This window comes from Chiloscyllium plagiosum, unplaced genomic scaffold (assembly GCF_037043375.1).
Source record: "Chiloscyllium plagiosum isolate Xiang-an unplaced genomic scaffold, Cpla_swu_hap1 HiC_scaffold_14, whole genome shotgun sequence".
NCBI classification, from domain to species: domain Eukaryota; kingdom Metazoa; phylum Chordata; class Chondrichthyes; order Orectolobiformes; family Hemiscylliidae; genus Chiloscyllium; species Chiloscyllium plagiosum.
This window is the reverse complement of record NW_028270152.1, coordinates 39026256-39044556: the sequence shown is the minus strand read 5'-3', so window position 1 is coordinate 39044556 and position 18301 is coordinate 39026256. Positions and strand designations below refer to the sequence as shown.

The 18301-nt window shown below is 46.8% G+C and overlaps 1 protein-coding gene across 6 annotated transcripts in view; it reads left to right on the top strand.

Annotated features, from left to right (window-relative positions):
* asb14a (ankyrin repeat and SOCS box containing 14a) overlaps positions 1-18301 on the top strand; it is a 293833-nt gene that overhangs the window by 215521 nt on the left and 60011 nt on the right. For all 6 annotated transcript variants that reach the window (XM_087994324.1, XM_087994327.1, XM_087994323.1 and 3 more), the window contains 3 exons: positions 8737-8908; positions 11787-12330; positions 15614-15767. In XM_087994324.1, the coding sequence (XP_087850450.1) occupies positions 8737-8908; positions 11787-12330; positions 15614-15767 (870 nt within the window). The remainder of the gene's footprint in view (positions 1-8736; positions 8909-11786; positions 12331-15613; positions 15768-18301) is intronic.

The window sequence follows — 18301 nt, the reverse complement described above, 5'->3', positions numbered from 1 at the left end:
GTGCAGGCACTGATCCCAGAGAAGTGTGCAGGCAGTGATCCCAGAGCAGTGTGCAGGCAGTGATCCCAGAGCAGTGTGCAGGCACTGATCCCAGAGCAGTGTGCAGGCAGTGAGTCCCAGAGCAGTGTGCAGGCAGTGATCCCAGAGCAGTGTGCAGGCAGTGGGTTCCAGAGCAGTGTGCAGGCAGTGATCCCAGAGCAGTGTGCAGGCAGTGAGTCCCAGAGCAGTGTGCAGGCCACAGGTCCCAGAGCAGTGTGCAGGCAGTGAGTCCCAGATCAGTGTGCAGGCACTGATCCCAGAGCAGTGTGCAGGCCACGGGTCCCAGAGCAGTGTGCAGGCAGTGAGTCCCAGATCAGTGTGCAGGCACTGATCCCAGAGCAGTGTGCAGGCCACGGGTCCCAGAGCAGTGTGCAGGCAGTGAGTCCCAGAGTAGCACACAGGCAGTGAATCCCAGAGCAGCACACAAGCAGTGAGTCCCAGAGTAGCACACGGCCAGTGAGTCCCAGAGTAGCACATGGGCAGTGAGTGCCAGAGCATTACACGTGCAGTGAGTCCCAGAGTAGCACATGGGCAGTGAGTGCCAGAGCATTACACAGGCAGTGAGTCCCAGAGCAGCACACAGGCAGTGAGACCCAGAGTAGCACACGGGTAGTGGGTCCCAGAGCTGCACACAGGCAGTGAGACCCAGAGTAGCACATGGGCAGTGTGTGCCAGAGCAGCACACAGGCAGTGAGACCCAGAGTAGCACACGGGCAGTGTGTGCCAGAGCAGCACACAGGCAGTGAGACCCAGAGTAGCACACGGGCAGTGACTCCCAGAGTAGCACATGGGCAGTGAGTCCCAGAGTAGCACATGGGCAGTGAGTCCCAGAGTAGCACACAGGCAGTGAGACCCAGAGTAGCACACAGGTAGTGAGACCCAGAGTAGCACACGGGCAGTGACTCCCAGAGTAGCACATGGGCAGTGAGTCCCAGAGTAGCACATGGGCAGTGAGTCCCAGAGTAGCACACAGGCAGTGAGACCCAGAGTAGCACACAGGTAGTGAGACCCAGAGTAGCACACGGGCAGTGACTCCCAGAGTAGCACACAGGCAGTGAGTCCCAGAGTAGCACATGGGCAGTGAGTCCCAGAGTAGCACATGGGCAGTGAGTGCCAGAGCATTACACAGGCAGTGAGTCCCAGAGCAGCACACAGGCAGTGAGACCCAGAGTAGCACACGGGTAGTGGGTCCCAGAGCTGCACACAGGCAGTGAGACCCAGAGTAGCACACGGGCAGTGACTCCCAGAGTAGCACACGGGCAGTGAGTCCCAGAGCAGCACAAGAGCAGTGAGTCCCAGAGCAGCGCACAGGCAGTGATACCAGAGCAGTGTGCAGGCAGTGAGTCCCAGAGCAGTGTGTGGGCAGAAAGTCCCAGAGCGTGTGAAGGCATTGAGTCCCAGAGCAGTGTGCAGGCAGTGAGTCCCAGAGCAGTGTGCAGGCAGTGATCCCAGAGCAGTGTGAAGGCAGTGAGTCCCAGAGCAGTGTGCAGGCAGTGATCCCAGAGCAGTGTGAAGGCAGTGAGTCCCAGAGCAGTGTGCAGGCAGTGAGTCCCAGAGAAGTGTGCAGGCCGCGGGTCCCAGAGCAGCGCGCGGGCAGCGAGTCCCAGAGCTGTGTGCGGGCAGTGAGTCCCATAGCAGTGTGCAGGCCGTGGGTCCCAGAGCAGTGTGCAGGCAGTGAGTCCCAGAGCAGTGTGCGGGCAGTGAGTCCCAGAGCAGTGTGCAGGCCGCGGGTCCCAGATCAGTGTGCAGGCAGTGAGTCCCAGAGCAGTGTGCAGGCAGTGATCCCAGAGCAGTGTGCAGGCCGCGGGTCCCAGAGCAGTGTGCAGGCAGTGAGTCCCAGAGCAGTGTGCAGGCAGTGATCCCAGAGCAGTGTGCAGGCCGCGGGTCCCAGAGCAGTGTGCAGGCAGTAGGTCCCAGAGCAGTGTGCGGGCAGTGATCCCAGAACAGTGTGCGGGCAGTGATCCCAGAGTTGTGTGCGGGCAGTGAGACCCAGAGCAGTGTGCAGGCAGTGAGTCCCAGAGCAGTGTGCAGGCAGTGATCCCAGAGCGGTGTGCAGGCCACGGGTCCCAGAGCAGTGTGCAAGCAGTGAGTCCCAGAGCAGTGTGCAGGCAGTGATCCCAGAGCAGTGTGCAGGCAGTGGGTTCCAGAGCAGTGTGCAGGCAGTGATCCCAGAGCAGTGTGCAGGCAGTGAGTCCCAGAGCAGTGTGCAGGCAGTGATCCCAGAGCGGTGTGCAGGCCACGGGTCCCATAGCAGTGTGCAGGCCGTGGGTCCCAGAGCAGTGTGCAGGCAGTGAGTCCCAGAGCAGTGTGCGGGCAGTGAGTCCCAGAGCAGTGCGCAGGCCGCGGGTCCCAGATCAGTGTGCAGGCAGTGAGTCCCAGAGCAGTGTGCAGGCAGTGATCCCAGAGCAGTGTGCAGGCCGCGGGTCCCAGAGCAGTGTGCAGGCAGTGAGTCCCAGAGCAGTGTGCAGGCAGTGATCCCAGAGCAGTGTGCAGGCCGCGGGTCCCAGAGCAGTGTGCAGGCAGTAGGTCCCAGAGCAGTGTGCGGGCAGTGATCCCAGAACAGTGTGCGGGCAGTGATCCCAGAGTTGTGTGCGGGCAGTGAGACCCAGAGCAGTGTGCAGGCAGTGAGTCCCAGAGCAGTGTGCAGGCCGCGGGTTCCAGAGCAGTGTGCAGGAAGTGAGTCCCAGAGCAGTGTGCAGGCAGTGATCCCAGAGCAGTGTGAAGGCAGTGAGTCCCAGAGAGGCACGCGGGCAGCGAGTCCCAGAGCTGTGTGCAGGCAGTGAGTCCCAGAGCAGTGTGCAGGCAGTGATCCCAGAGCGGTGTGCAGGCCACGGGTCCCAGAGCAGTGTGCAGGCAGTGAGTCCCAGAGCAGTGGGCAGGCAGTGAGTCCCAGAGCAGTGTGCAGGCAGTGATCCCAGAGCAGTGTGCAGGCACTGATCCCAGAGAAGTGTGCAGGCACTGATCCCAGAGACGTGTGCAGGCAGTGATCCCAGAGCAGTGTGCAGGCAGTGATCCCAGAGCAGTGTGCAGGCACTGATCCCAGAGCAGTGTGCAAGCAGTGAGTCCCAGAGCAGTGTGCAGGCAGTGATCCCAGAGCAGTGTGCAGGCAGTGGGTTCCAGAGCAGTGTGCAGGCAGTGATCCCAGAGCAGTGTGCAGGCAGTGAGTCCCAGAGCAGTGTGCAGGCAGTGATCCCAGAGCGGTGTGCAGGCCACGGGTCCCAGAGCAGTGTGCAAGCAGTGAGTCCCAGAGCAGTGTGCAGGCAGTGATCCCAGAGCAGTGTGCAGGCAGTGGGTTCCAGAGCAGTGTGCAGGCAGTGATCCCAGAGCAGTGTGCAGGCAGTGAGTCCCAGAGCAGTGTGCAGGCAGTGATCCCAGAGCGGTGTGCAGGCCACGGGTCCCAGAGCAGTGTGCAGGCAGTGAGTCCCAGAGCAGTGGGCAGGCAGTGAGTCCCAGAGCAGTGTGCAGGCAGTGATCCCAGAGCAGTGTGCAGGCACTGATCCCAGAGAAGTGTGCAGGCACTGATCCCAGAGACGTGTGCAGGCAGTGATCCCAGAGCAGTGTGCAGGCAGTGATCCCAGAGCAGTGTGCAGGCACTGATCCCAGAGCAGTGTGCAAGCAGTGAGTCCCAGAGCAGTGTGCAGGCAGTGATCCCAGAGCAGTGTGCAGGCAGTGGGTTCCAGAGCAGTGTGCAGGCAGTGATCCCAGAGCAGTGTGCAGGCAGTGAGTCCCAGAGCAGTGTGCAGGCCACGGGTCCCAGAGCAGTGTGCAGGCAGTGAGTCCCAGATCAGTGTGCAGGCAGTGAGTCCCAGAGCAGCGTGCAGGCAGTGATCCCAAAGCTGAACATGGGCAGTGAGTCCCAGAGCAGTGTGCAGGCAGTGAGTCCCACAGCAGTGTGCAGGCAGTGATCCCAGAGCAGTGTGCAGGCACTGATCCCAGAGAAGTGTGCAGGCACTGATCCCAGAGAAGTGTGCAGGCAGTGATCCCAGAGCAGTGTGCAAGCACTGATCCCAGAGAAGTGTGCAGGCACTGATCCCAGAGACGTGTGCAGGCAGTGATCCCAGAGCAGTGTGCAGGCAGTGATCCCAGAGCAGTGTGCAGGCACTGATCCCAGAGCAGTGTGCAGGCAGTGAGTCCCAGAGCAGTGTGCAGGCAGTGATCCCAGAGCAGTGTGCAGGCAGTGGGTTCCAGAGCAGTGTGCAGGCAGTGATCCCAGAGCAGTGTGCAGGCAGTGAGTCCCAGAGCAGTGTGCAGGCCACAGGTCCCAGAGCAGTGTGCAGGCAGTGAGTCCCAGATCAGTGTGCAGGCACTGATCCCAGAGCAGTGTGCAGGCCACGGGTCCCAGAGCAGTGTGCAGGCAGTGAGTCCCAGATCAGTGTGCAGGCACTGATCCCAGAGCAGTGTGCAGGCCACGGGTCCCAGAGCAGTGTGCAGGCAGTGAGTCCCAGATCAGTGTGCAGGCAGTGAGTCCCAGAGCAACGTGCAGGCAGTGATCCCAAAGCTGAACATGGGCAGTGAGTCCCAGAGCAGTACACGGGCAGTGAGTCCCAGAGTAGCACACGTGCAGTGAGTTCCAGAGCAGCCCACGGGCAGTGAGTCCCAGAGCAGCACACGGGCAGAGGGTCCCAGAGCAGCAAACAAAAAGTGAGTCCCAGAGCAGTCAGCAGGCAGTGAGTCCCAGAGTAGCACACAGGCAGTGAGTCCCAGAGTAGCACGCGGGCAGTGAGTCCCAGAGCAGTGAGCGGGCAGCGAGTCCCAGAGCACTGTAAAAGCAGCAAGTCACCGAGCAGCAGTATATAAGCAGCGAGTCGCGGAGTAGCCGTGTACAAGCAGCGAGTCCCAGAGCAGCAGTGTACAAGCAGCGAGTCCCAGAACAGCAGTGTACAAGCAGCGAGTCCCAGAGCAGCAGTGTACAAGCAGCGGGTCACGGAGCAGCAGTGAACAAGCAACGAGTCCCAGAGCAGCAGTGTACGAGCAGCGAGTCCCAGAGTAGCCGTGTACAAACAGCGAGTCCCAGAGCAGCAGTGTACAAGCAGCGAGTCCCAGAGCAGCAGTGTACAAGCAGCGAATCCCAGAGTAGCCGTGTACAAGCAGCGAGTCACGGAGCAGCAGTGTACAAGCAGTGAGTCCCACAGCAGCAGTGTACAAGCAGCGAGTGCCAGAGCAGCAGTGTACAAGTAGCAAGTCCCAGAGTAGCCGTGTACAAGCAGCGAGTCCCAGAGCAGCCGTGTACAAGCAGCGAGTCCCAGAGCAGCAGTGTACAAGCAGCAAGTCCCAGAGTAGCCGTGTACAAGCAGTGAGTCCCAGAGCAGAAGTGTACAAGCAGTGAGTCCCAGAGCAGCAGTGTACAAGCACCGAGTCCCAGAGCAGCAGTGTACAAGCAGCGAGTCACGGAGCAGCAGTGTACAAGCACCGAGTCCCAGAGCAGCAGTATACAAGCAGCGAGTCCCAGAGTAGCCGTGTACAAGCAGCGAGCCCCAGAGCAGCAGTGTACAAGCAGCGAGTCCCAGAGCTGCAGTGTACAAGCAGCGAGTCCCAGAGCAGCAGTGTACAAGCAGTGAGTCCCAGAGCGGCAGTGTACAAGCAGCGAGTCCCAGAGTAGCAGTGTACAAGCAGCGAGTCACGGAGCAGCAGTGTACAAGCAGCGAGTCCCAGAGCACCAGTGTACAAGCAGCGAGTCATGGAGCAGCAGTGTACAAGCAGCGAGACCCAGAGCAGCAGTGTACAAGCACCGAGTCCCAGAGCAGCAGTGTACAAGCAGTGAGCCCCAGAGCAGCAGTGTACAAGCAGCGAGTCGCGGAGCAGCAGTGTACAAGCAGCGAGTCCCAGAGCAGCAGTGTACAAGCAGAGAGTCCCTGAGCAGCAGTGTACAAGCAGCGAGTCCCAGAGCAGCAGTGTACAAGCAGAGAGTCCCAGAGCAGCAGTGTACAAGCAGCGAGTCACGGAGCACCAGTGTACAAGCAGCGAGTCATGGAGCAGCAGTGTACAAGCAGCGAGACCCAGAGCAGCAGTGTACAAGCACCGAGTCCCAGAGCAGCAGTGTACAAGCAGTGAGCCCCAGAGCAGCAGTGTACAAGCAGCGAGTCGCGGAGCAGCAGTGTACAAGCAGCGAGTCCCAGAGCAGCAGTGTACAAGCAGAGAGTCCCTGAGCAGCAGTGTACAAGCAGCGAGTCCCAGAGCAGCAGTGTACAAGCAGAGAGTCCCTGAGCAGCAGTGTACAAGCAGCGAGTCACGGAGCAGCAGTGTACAAGCAGCGAGTCCCAGAGCAGCAGTGTACAAGCTGCGAGTCCCAAACCAGCCGTATACAAGCAGCGTGTCCCAGAGCAGCAGTGTACAAGCAGAGAGTCCCAGAGTAGCCGTGTACAAGCAACGTGTCCCAGAGCAGCAGTGTACAAGCAGCGAGTCCCAGAGTAGCCGTGTACAAGCAGCGAATCCCAAAGCAGCCGTGTACAAGCAGCATGTCCCAGAGCAGCAGTGTACAAGCAGCGAGTCCCAGAGTAGCCGTGTACAAGCAACGTGTCCCAGAGCAGCAGTGTACAAGCAGCGAGTCCCAGAGTAGCTGTGTACAAGCAGCGAGTCCCAGAGCAGCAGTGTACAAGCAGCGAGTCCCAGAGTAGCCGTGTACAAGCAGCGAGTCCCAGAGTAGCTGTGTATAAGCAGCGAGTCATGGAGCAGCAGTGTACAAGCAGTGAGTTCCAGAGCAGCAGTGTACAAGCAGCGAGTCCCAGAGCAGCAGTGTACAAGCAGCGAGTCATGGAGCAGCAGTGTAGAAGCAGTGATTCCCAGAGCAGCAGTGTATAAGCTGCGAGTCCCAGAGCAGCAGTGTACAAGCAGCGAGTCCCAGAGCAGCAGTATACAAGCAATGAGCCGCGGAGCAGCCGTGTACAAGCAATGAGTCGCGGAGCAGTGCACAGATAGCAAGTCCCAGAACAGCGTACAGGCAGCAAGTCACGGAGGTGTATGTGGACAGCGATTCCCAAAGCAGCACACAGGCAACCAGTCCCAGGCAGAGACAGGTATGGGGGAGGCTGTCTTGGAACTTATTTTGGAGCAGCTGAAGTGTGGTATGAGCATACTTTTAGATTTGGAGTAGAGTGGGGATGGCTGTTGGACTGGGGTCTGGTACGGGCAGTCAGACCACATGCGGAGCCCCTGTGCTAACCTGCCACAATGTAATGTTTGAATATTTTTATCTGACTGTAATGCCAATCGTTTAACCACGTCTTATTTCTAACATATTTTTTGAACCGTGTAAAATGATGCAACTACTTTTTATTCCTCTTTTGTATCCAAGATTTGTACCTGGGTACTTGTATCTAAGATGGTGCCATAACAGGCAGACAGAACAGCTTTTCACTGTACTTCTGCAATGGAGTACACATGACAATAAAGGATATTCTTTTCTATTCAGTGACTGATCGAGGGACTCAACATCAGGAATGGGGCAGAGCTCTGAGAGCTTTACCCTTGTTCTTGATGCTAACTTGCCTGTTCACTAGACAGCAGGAAAGACTGCTGATGCCTCAACAAGACGCTGTCCCTTAGGAGCAGAGCTTCCTGTTCCTCATAAACCTAACTACACTTGCATGTATCATATATTCAATGAATGAAACAGCAGTGTGAAACCATTTGACTTTCTTGAATCTGAGATTAATTACATCATGCGTCTCCACACTGGAATAAATCTGCCATGTTTCTGCTCATTAACTTCAACTGTTTGAATTGCTTTATAACTTCTTGCACAAATCTTTGCAACTTACTGTTCCCTCTAATTTAATAGCTGCAAACGTGGATCCATAATCTCTATTATTTCATTCACATCATTGATACAAATGATGTAAAGCTGAGGTAAACAACCAATACAGACCCCTGGAGTATACAACCTGTCACAACATACAAGAGTGCCTTCCTTATCTCTTTTCTCTATCTTTTATCAGTCAGCTAATTAATAAAACAAATTTTAGGGTTATTTATGATATATAGACTTTGAAGCTAGTAACATGTCTATCTGTTGTGGTTTTGGTATTTTCATTCATCATTAAAGCTCATTTTATTCTGCAACAGTTTGTCTAAGTATATTTGTGTATTTTGCCTGGTACTGAAATAGGTAAAATAGTTGATGTTTAGAACTTTGATAGGTTTGGCATTCCATATATTTTAACATGGAATGAAGGGATAAATCACTGTCCAAAATCATTGAGGTTTTATTTTAAAATGGGGTGCCCAGTGAAGTAGTAAGGAAATGTGTCATAGAAGCATATTCAATTTTACCACTGCAGCCTTCACCAGCAGATCCAACTTTTTATAAAGGTTGTTTCTCTTTCCAACCTATCTCCCAAACTTACAGTTGCTGTAAGGCTACAAATTGATGACTCTAGAGAAGGAAGGTGCTTGGTCTGTGCTAGTCAGGGGCAATACCATATGCTACAATAATCCCTTTTTAATGACAACACCGTATGGCTTCAAACTGTCTTCAATGCTTAGTTTTAGGAACATATACGCTGCAGATTCAAATTCTTTAGAAATTGGATTTGTTCCAACTCTTTTCACATTAATCTGTTACAGCTGACAAAAAAGAGATACATTCCTATGGATGAGTGTTCATGAGTACAAATCAGTGAAATAAGTATGTAAAAATATCCACACCTTTTTATTATTCAGCCTCACTGTACTTCAAGCTAATTTGTTTCTCTTTCACAGGTGCTGATGTCCTTTCTCAAGCTTCTGATGGGGTGTCTGTGTTATTTGAGGCTGCTGCAATTGCAGACTCAGAATGCCTGGCACTCCTATTGGAATATGGGGCTGATGCCAATGTTCCTAAAAGTTCTGGTCACCTGCCAATTCACAGGGCATCATACAAAGGGCATTATGAGTAAGTCTCAGAAAAATATATTGGACAGAAAATAGCTACAGTGGTGATTTTATTTTCCTCAGTTCAAATAGAAATCTCAGTTAAAGTATGCTAACATTTTTAAAAAGTGTTTGTTGATTAAGGTTAAAATACTGTGACTATGTTTGCACTTTCAGTTACAGTGGGGTAAGTTGAAAATTGGCTTGTTCCTTTTACTCTCCTTCATAATGATTTTGACTTCACATTTGAGATTCTGGTAGAAAGAACATCTTCAAGGTCTTTATTTATGCATCTTACTTGGCCCTAAAGAAATTCCACTCAAGCTGGATTTATTGCTTCGTTATTCATTTCAACTTCGCAAGAAACTTTATCCTGGTTTAGTCATATATATGAAGATCTGGACCAGATTAGTAGAACCCTAGTAGTTGAAGGTGCCTGATGTGAATGTAAACCATGGGTGTATTCAGAAGCTGCTTCTCCAAGTAACCCTTATATTGATCAGCAGGCACTGTCGCCTTTTTTGTCTATCGTGTCATCCATTGTTCAGGACATCATAATATTCTTCTAACTTCATAATTAATACCTTCTGTACAAACTTCAAGGCACAGTAACAGTAGTAAAAGGACAGTGATTATTTACAATTAATTCACTGTGGCCTGACAATATTAATTCCCAGTTTTAAAATAGTACCTCCTTGGAACCTTTATTTGTCTGCAAGAAGCTAGAACACTTCACAGAAATCTCAGGCAAATTGTCTCTGCTTTCTTTTTCATAAATAACTCTGCACAAGGCACTTTCTCTCTTTTAGTAGAGTTGGCAGCTCTTGATGTCAATCTAAGAAACATTTAACTGTGGGACTTATTTGTTTCTTCCAACTCAACTCTACCAATAGTGGATTAAAAACAGGAATGCTGGCATTACTCAACTTCTGAAAAGGCAACTAGATAATTGGCTGGATCTTCCAATACCATCAGCAGCAAAAATGAGGTCTTGCCTCAATTGCACCTCAAGTGCCTTTGGAGATCCTGATGTGCACATGCTCAGTAATGGCATGAGAAGTGTAATCTTCCAATTGATGTAGTTACATTGCCTGAGCCCCCCCAAAAATGTCCCCAACCCTGACCTTAGTGTCAGTCTCTAGGGCCTGCTGCACAGTACTTAAGCAAGATACTCACCCCAGTGTTGTCCCACTGCTGATTTCTGGTGCAGCTCAGTGATTAACAGTTGAGTCCTCTCCTTGGAGTTTCCCTCAGATCTCGACCACTGCAAACCAGAAGACTCAGTTACAAGGACAAAAAATGCCAGACGTGTATTTATCTTTGCAGTGAGCAATGGTTGCTTCAGCATCACAACTAACCAGAAGATCTAGCCCAACATTTTAGGTCTAGATTAGAGTGGTGCTGCCTGACCTACTGTGCTTTTCCAGCACCACTCTAATCTAGTGGGCGGCATGGTGGCAAGTGGTTAGCACTGCTGCCTCACAGCGCCAGAGACCCGGGTTCAACTCCCGCCTCAGGCGACTGACTGTGTGGAGTTTGCACGTTCTCCCCGTGTCTGCGTGGGTTTCCTTTGGTTTCCTCCCACAATCCAAAGATGTGGAGGTCAGGTGAATTGGCCATGTTAAGTTGCCCATAGCGTTAGGTAAAGGGTAAATGTAGGGGTATGGGTGGGTTGCGCTTCGGCGGGTCGGTGTGTACTTGTTGGGTAGAAGGGCCTGTTTCCACACTGTAATGTAATCTAATCTAGACTCTGATTTCCAGCATCTGCAGTCCTCACTTTTGCCAACATTTTAGGTCACTGACCATTCATCTGAACTCTCCTATGTTGGGTGCCTCAACTGGGAACTGTTCATTTTATATTCACACAAATACTATTTTCCATTTTTCCGGATTAATCGGGCATATTGGAAAGATCAGCAGGATGATTTTCAAACTGTTGAATAACGTTGTGAGCACTTCTTCTTTTACCAAAACATGCTCTTGAACTCAACAGTTTCTGGCTCAGAGGTGGGGGATCAAGTGTTGCTCAACATCTGTCTAAAATAAAGTACAAGTAGATCTTCTATAATGTGATGGTTGCATTCTTGTGCAACCCCGTGTTATAGAAAAATCACTCTTTAGAAACAGTGCTTAAGGTGTTGGCAATGTAATCGCGTTACAGCCAATACATGTTTTGAAAGTTCGCAATTTAGAACAATATCCCAAATTCATCAATCATGTAGTGAAGTGCAGTTTCTGGAGTCCAGAGGAGTGTAGATCCAGGAAGGAAGGTTAACTGACCAGATTGGGAGCTGACATTGAAGTAATCTCTGATGGAATGGCTCTTGCTGGGAAGCTGCAAGGCCACATCAACATTATTGAAGATTTAATCCCTTGTGAAATCTAACAAGATTTGATAACCGACTGTGTCAATGACATCGGCAGTGAATTACTGAGAAATTTGTGGGATCTTACTTTCATACTTATGTTATTTGATCTGGGGTGTGGGGTATCCATATTTACCATGTTAATTCTGGTCTTCTCGAATATAAATTTACATGCATTGTAGATTGTATTACTGCTCTAATGTTGTAAAACCTATTGTTATTTGCTAAAAAAACTGTGGGACTTTGCAGATATATTCACTTTGTAGGTCCTCTTGGTCTCATACTGTACCTACTGTATAAAAAAGTGACTGGACCTTAGCCAGATTTTAACACAAATTGGTAGTTTTGTCCAGGATCATAGCAATGCTTAAATGTTAGACCTTATGTCTGATTCATTAAGGGTATAAACCTGCAATCTTTTTTTTGGGTAATGGTGGATCCTCTGGGTACCTCTAAAAGGTTACATTTATTGCTAATTTCTATGATTTGCAGTTTTTCTTAATTGTTAAAATTTATTCATCTTGACTTCAATAGATCATTGAAGCAGTTGATCCCAGTTACAGATTACTCTGCTATCAAAGAGAGTGGGATAAGCCCAGTGCACTCTGCAGCAGCAGGTGGTCACCCAGAATGTCTCAAGTTACTCCTGCAGTTCCATTTTGATGTTAATTTCATGCTCAGTCCGAGGCTTCGAAGAAGTTATGATGATCACAGGAAATCTGCTCTCTATTTTGCTGTCTCAAATAATGATGTCTGTTCTACTCGACTCCTCCTGGAGGCAGGAGCGCTACCAAACCAAGATCCTATCAACTGTCTTCAGGTAGCTCTGAGAATGGGCAATTATAAACTTATAAACTTGCTTCTTCGCCATGGGTCCAATGTAAACTACTATTGCAGAGTGAACACAACTCACTTTCCATCTGCTCTGCAATATGCATTAAACGATGAAGTCATGTTGAGGATGTTGTTCAGTTATGGATATGATATCCATCGATGCTTTGATTGCCCTCATGAAAACAAAATTCATCCTCAATTTTCTTCTGAAGGATGGACACCATCAGTCATTAGAGACAACATGGTAGGTACTGAAAGAGTTTCCATATTCCAATGCTATAGAAACTTGCTACTTCACAATGGCTGTGTGATAAATACATGGTCAACTACAATTAATATTGCCAGCATCCTGCAGTCATCAGTGCTCACCATTATAAGAAACAATTAGATAGGAACCTCTAATGACTGAATGTGCAGCCACACATTGAAATTGGGAAGCTGATGGTCTTTGGTCCTCCAAAACTCATTATAAGAATATCTTGCTAAGAGGCTCATCACTGAAAAACACAGAAGGGCGTAGAATTGTGATTTTTTTTTGCTAATAGAATAAGAGAATATGGGAGTCAACTAGCAGGAAGAACAAAGATTATGACATCTTTCGTAGGTGGATAAAAAGATATTCACCAAAATTAAGTGGGCTTCTTAAAAGCCTGTAGGCAATAGTGCACTATAAAATAGTCTTTTGGACACTTCAAGCTTCAGTAAGTAGTAACTCAGACCTATATTGTAGTCATTGAGAGTGCGCAACTTGGCTTTCATGACACCTTGATATTAGATTCAAATGAATCAACATTTTTTCAGGTTAATTTAGAAGTACAAGCTTTCAGAGCACTGCTCCTTCGTCAGGTAGTACAGTACTCCAAAAGCTTGTACAGGGCAACCTCAATTATTTATTATTATTATCAAATAATCAAATGTTTAGATAATCGAATGCTGGATAACACAGTTTAGCTAAGTATTGGAACCTTGCAACCTTGTCTGGATAATCCAAAATTCGGATAATCAAATGCCGGATAATCAAGGTTCCTCTGAACTTGCCAATAAACCATTTGAACTATAACCTGGTGTTGTGCGATTTTTAATTTTGTCCACCCAAGTCCAACACTGGCAGCTCCACAACACTTTTTTTGTTCTACCTTCCACTATTTTGAGAGAGTAGTATTGTATATGGTTTCTCAAAGTACTCTCCATTATACTTCTATATTTTTCTATAGGAATGCTGGAGAGTTCCTATTCAATCGAGTTGAGGAACTGTTGTATTTTATTTGGGTGGACAATTTGGCTGACATTGATATGAGGATAACATTTCTGCTTTAAATGAAAAATCTTCAACGGTTGCATCTTATACAAAGTGCACGACAGGGAGCGATGTTTTTTGTTTTTCACTCTTTCATCCGATGTGGGTGATGGTTTCAGGCCCAGCATTTATTGCCCATCCCTAATTACCCTTAAACTTTGCTGGACCATTTCAGAGACAGTTGAGTCAACCACATTGCTGTTCATGTGGAATCATATATATAGTCACAAGGCCATTATTGAACCAGATGTGTTTTTACAACAAACAATGTTGTAGTCCTATGGTCACCATTACTGAAACTGTCTTTTAATTCCAATTTATTATTAATCAAATTCAAATTCCACGTGTTGTTCACGGAAATTGCACCAATATTCCCAGAGAGATTTTTGTCACAGGCTTCCAATTACAAAAACAACTTTCAACCTGCACCCCTTTGCCTCCTGCCACTAAACTAATTTTTGTAAAATTTGTAAAACTGCTCCATATCTCACAGGTTCTTACTTTCCTGACCAATTTTCCATGCGACACCTTACCAAAAGCCTTACTGAAGTCCACTACACGACCCTCACCCACAGACCTAGACAATTCTCTCCAAGAATTTGGATCAAATTTGTTAGACAAGATCTCTGCATGACAAAGCAAGTTGGCCCTGCACTCTCACTATTTTCTTTTAAATAGCTCCCACTAATCTGACATAGACTTTCCTACAAGTAGCAGCTTCCATTCCATTCTGACCTTAGCACAGTAAAATCGCCCTTCTCCCAATTCAGACTCTATTTCCATTCCAACTTTGTCCTTTTACATAATGTCATACTGAGTTATGGTCACTGTCACCAAAAAACTCTGCCACTGACACTTCATACTGACAATTGCCTGACTTTGTTCCCCAAAGGTAGTCCAACACCTCCCCACCACGCGCTCCGCCCCCCCCCCCTCCGCCTCCACTGCTTCCCCCACCCTCCCCTTCTCTTGTAATATTCAGTATTAGCTTAAAAAGCTCTCCTGTACACAGTTCAGAAATTCTGCTGCCTCTAAATCTTTTATCCTTTGTCTATCAAGATTAACATTGGGGGAGTTGAAATCCCCTTTATCATCTTAATGCTTTTACACTCTCTGAAATTTGCAACATGTCTGCCCTTCTATCTCATCCTGACTGTTTGGGGTCTTTAATATACTTCCAATAATATGGCTGCTCTCTGTTTGTTTTGATATTCCAACTATCAGACCTCAATTGAGGAACCTTCTAAGATATCATCCCTCATTATAGTAAATCACTTAGTTAATATTGCACCACCACCTCTTCTACAACCTTCTCCTCCTCAATCATATTTGAAGTGATCATACCCTGAAATATGGAGTTTCCATTCTTGTCCATCCCTCAATCACGTCTCTACCATTGTAAAACCCCTCTAAATTTATCTACCTTATACGCAAGACTCATTGCATTAACATAAATGCTATTCAGTCTTGCCATGCCCATGACAATATATGCCCAGCATCCCTACTACTGTACCTATACTGTAAAAGGTGAAATCAAGATGCATTAATTATGATCATATGGAATGGTCAAAGGTCTGAATAGCCTGGCCCTCCCTGTTCCTACATCTTACGTTATTCACCTTTCACAGGCTCATAATTTTTAAAGAGCATACTCAGTGCATCTGTAACTAATAGGTGATTCCAGATATCAATAACCTATGCACATTGGATACTGGGTTAATTTGGCTGACCTCAGCAAGAAGGTAAATAGGTTCCAGATCTTTGGACAAGGGAGACAAATATCTTTCAGGATTTCAAAGTATCCTCTGCTGGAATATATATGTGAGCATATCGGGGATCACAGGACACTGTTTCACACCATCCTCTCCACAACTGAACAGATGGCTGCTGTTTCCTGAGCAGACTCCAGTATGAGCTCAGTAGTGAAACTATGCCAAAAATGGAACAGTTTAATTTTTCACCACTGAAGTATTCTAACAAATACAGAAATTCACCAGATCATGAATTTAAGACACACATTTGTGATACAAAATAGACTTTCTAGACAGAAATGTTTGAAGTTTCAGGAGTAAATTACAGTTTAGTCCATTAAACTGGAATATACCACAACTTTGTTCTCACTCAAAGTTTTACTGGAGTGAAATGTTATCAAGTTTAGCTGTGGTCAGTGCTTTTTTTATTATAGTTTGAAAAGAAAACAATTGTTAAATCTTTTGAATTTCTATTTCAGTTTTGTGAAGTCATTACTTTAAACTGGTTGAAGCATCTATCTGGAAAAGTGATCCATGTGATGTTGGATTATATGGCTCATGTTTACTTCTGCTCTAAGCTGAAAGCCACACTTGAACAACAAACTGAATGGCCAGAGATCAGGCATATCTTGAGTAAGTTCCTGTTATGGTTTCAACAACCTTGCTAATCATGATGCAGTCATGAATGTTAGATCTGCATAATAGCATTCCCATGACACATGGTGCATCTGTACTATAAATTCAATATAATAGAAAATAGTTTCCTCTTTGTAGCAATTCCAAAATTGTAGTACAAATTCCGAGTTGAACCCAATACCTCAGAGATTTCATGGGTTTGATATTGCATGAAACACAGGTATAACCCTACCATGGTGCCAAACAATTTTTAAATGTGTTATTTGGAGCTCCTTGGGACTTCTTACATGTATCTGGAATTAATTTAGAATTACGATATTTACACCTAAGTACTAAGAAATGTTATGATCTTGGTAGAAACTGTAACTTTTTAAAATAAATGTAAGCTCCTAATTATTTACCAAAAGTATTTTGCCACCAAATTTTATGTTAAAACAAAAAAACCTGTACAGAAGTTAAACAATATTTTGTACACAGAGATAAACAGAAAATATCAGCAGACTACTTGTTTTTCTACTTTTATTTTTGCTTAATTGTTGTGTTTTTATATGCTTTTATGCATAGCTATCTCTAAGGAAAGATATGCTAGACTTGGAGAGGGTCCAGAGGAGGTTCACAAGAATGATCCTCAGAATGAAGGGCTTGTCATATGAGGAATTGTTGAGGACCCTGGGTCTATACTCAATGGAGTTTAGGAGGAGGAGAAGGGTGTCTCATTAAAACTTTTAGAATACTGAGAGGTCTGTATAGAGTGGACGTGGAGAAAATGTTTCCACTAGTAGGAGACACCAGGATCCGATGACACAGCCTCAGAGTAAAAGAATGAACTGAGATGAGGAGCAATTTCTTTATCCAGAGGCTAGTGATTCAGGGCTGTGAATGCCAAGTCATTGAGTGTCTTTAAGAAAGAGATAGATAAGTTCTTGATTAGAAAAGGGATCAAAGCATATGGGGAGAAGGCAGGAGAATATGCTTGGAGGGCCAAGAGGCCTGTGCTGTAATGTTCTTTTTCTTCTTTGCAATAGGGTTGAGAAACATATCAGCTCCGATCAATCAAATGGCAGAGCAGACTCAAATCGGTAGAATGGCCTAATTCTGCTCCTATATCTTATGGTCCTAAGAATTATCTTTTTAATGGCAACAGAGTGTTTACTATTTTATTTTCCATATGTCATACATTTAAGGAATTCAATTCCCAAAAGTAAAAGTTATATTTAAAACACTTGAAACAAAACATTACGTATTTGCAATATTTATTAATTCATTTGAGCAAGTAAATATAAATTATCTCAGACCAGTGGTTACTGAATAAATTAACTGAAAGGTGCCATAGAATGCCTACAGTGTGGCAGCAGCCATTCAGCCCATCGGGTCCACTCCAACTCTCTGAAGAGCATTCCATCCAGACCCACCTTCCCATTCTCTCCCTGTAACCCAGTATTTACCATAGCTAATCCATCTAACCAATAGATTTCTGGACACTATGCACAATTTATGATGGCCAATCTTTGGGCTGTGGGAGGAAACCGGAACACCCCAAGGAAACCCAAGCAGACACAGAGAGAATGTGCAATCTCCACACAAACAGTCATCCAAGGGTAGAATCAAACCTGTGTCCCTAGCACACAGGCAGCAGTGCTAACCTTTGTTTTAGAAATTCAAACTTTACACAATTGTTACTTTTATCTTTCCATTAAACATGTTTCACTCAATTGTGTTTTGCAATAATAAAGTTGTATAATTTAGTTTCTGATCAATTAACTTACTACTAGCACTATTTAAATTGCTACCAAACTCACATTAGTTATTCCCAGATTTACTGGCTTTGGGTCATATGAAATAATTTTACATTCAAGATGTTGAGTTCTTATGAGGTGTTGGTAAGGTTAGGTGGGCTGCACAACAACATGGTTCTCTCACACAATAGATTTACTTATCCATTTTTATAATAGTTACTAATGGTTTAGTTCAAGTTGTCTTCAGTCATGATTCATCATTGTCTCTTAAAGAAAGACAGAAAGCATGTGCAATGTTTAAGGTCTAGAGCATGTTCAAGCAAATTCATTTGCAAATGTTGGAGTGAAAATAGATGTATTAGGATTGTCAGTTCTTCGGCAGCCTCCAAACATTCAGCTAATTGCCCAACAGCATAGTCAAAAATAATACAAGATGGCACATCTGAAATCCTGATAATTAGATCAATAGAATAACCTAAATAGCAACAATAACATGAAAAAAGCACTAAATAGTTATTAAATATATGCTCACCCCTACCAATGCAATCAAATGGCATGGTGGCTCAGTGGTTAGCACTGTTACCTCACAGTGCTAGGGACCTAGGTTCAATTCCCACCTCAGACTACTATCTGTATGGAGTTTGCACATTGTCTGCGTGGGTTTCCTCCCTCAATCCAAAGATGTTAAATTGCCCATAGAGTTAGGTGCATTAGTCAGGGGTAAATATGAAGTAGGGGAATGGGTCTGGGTGGATTACTCTTTGGAGGGTTGGTGTAGACTTTTGGGGCGGCTCG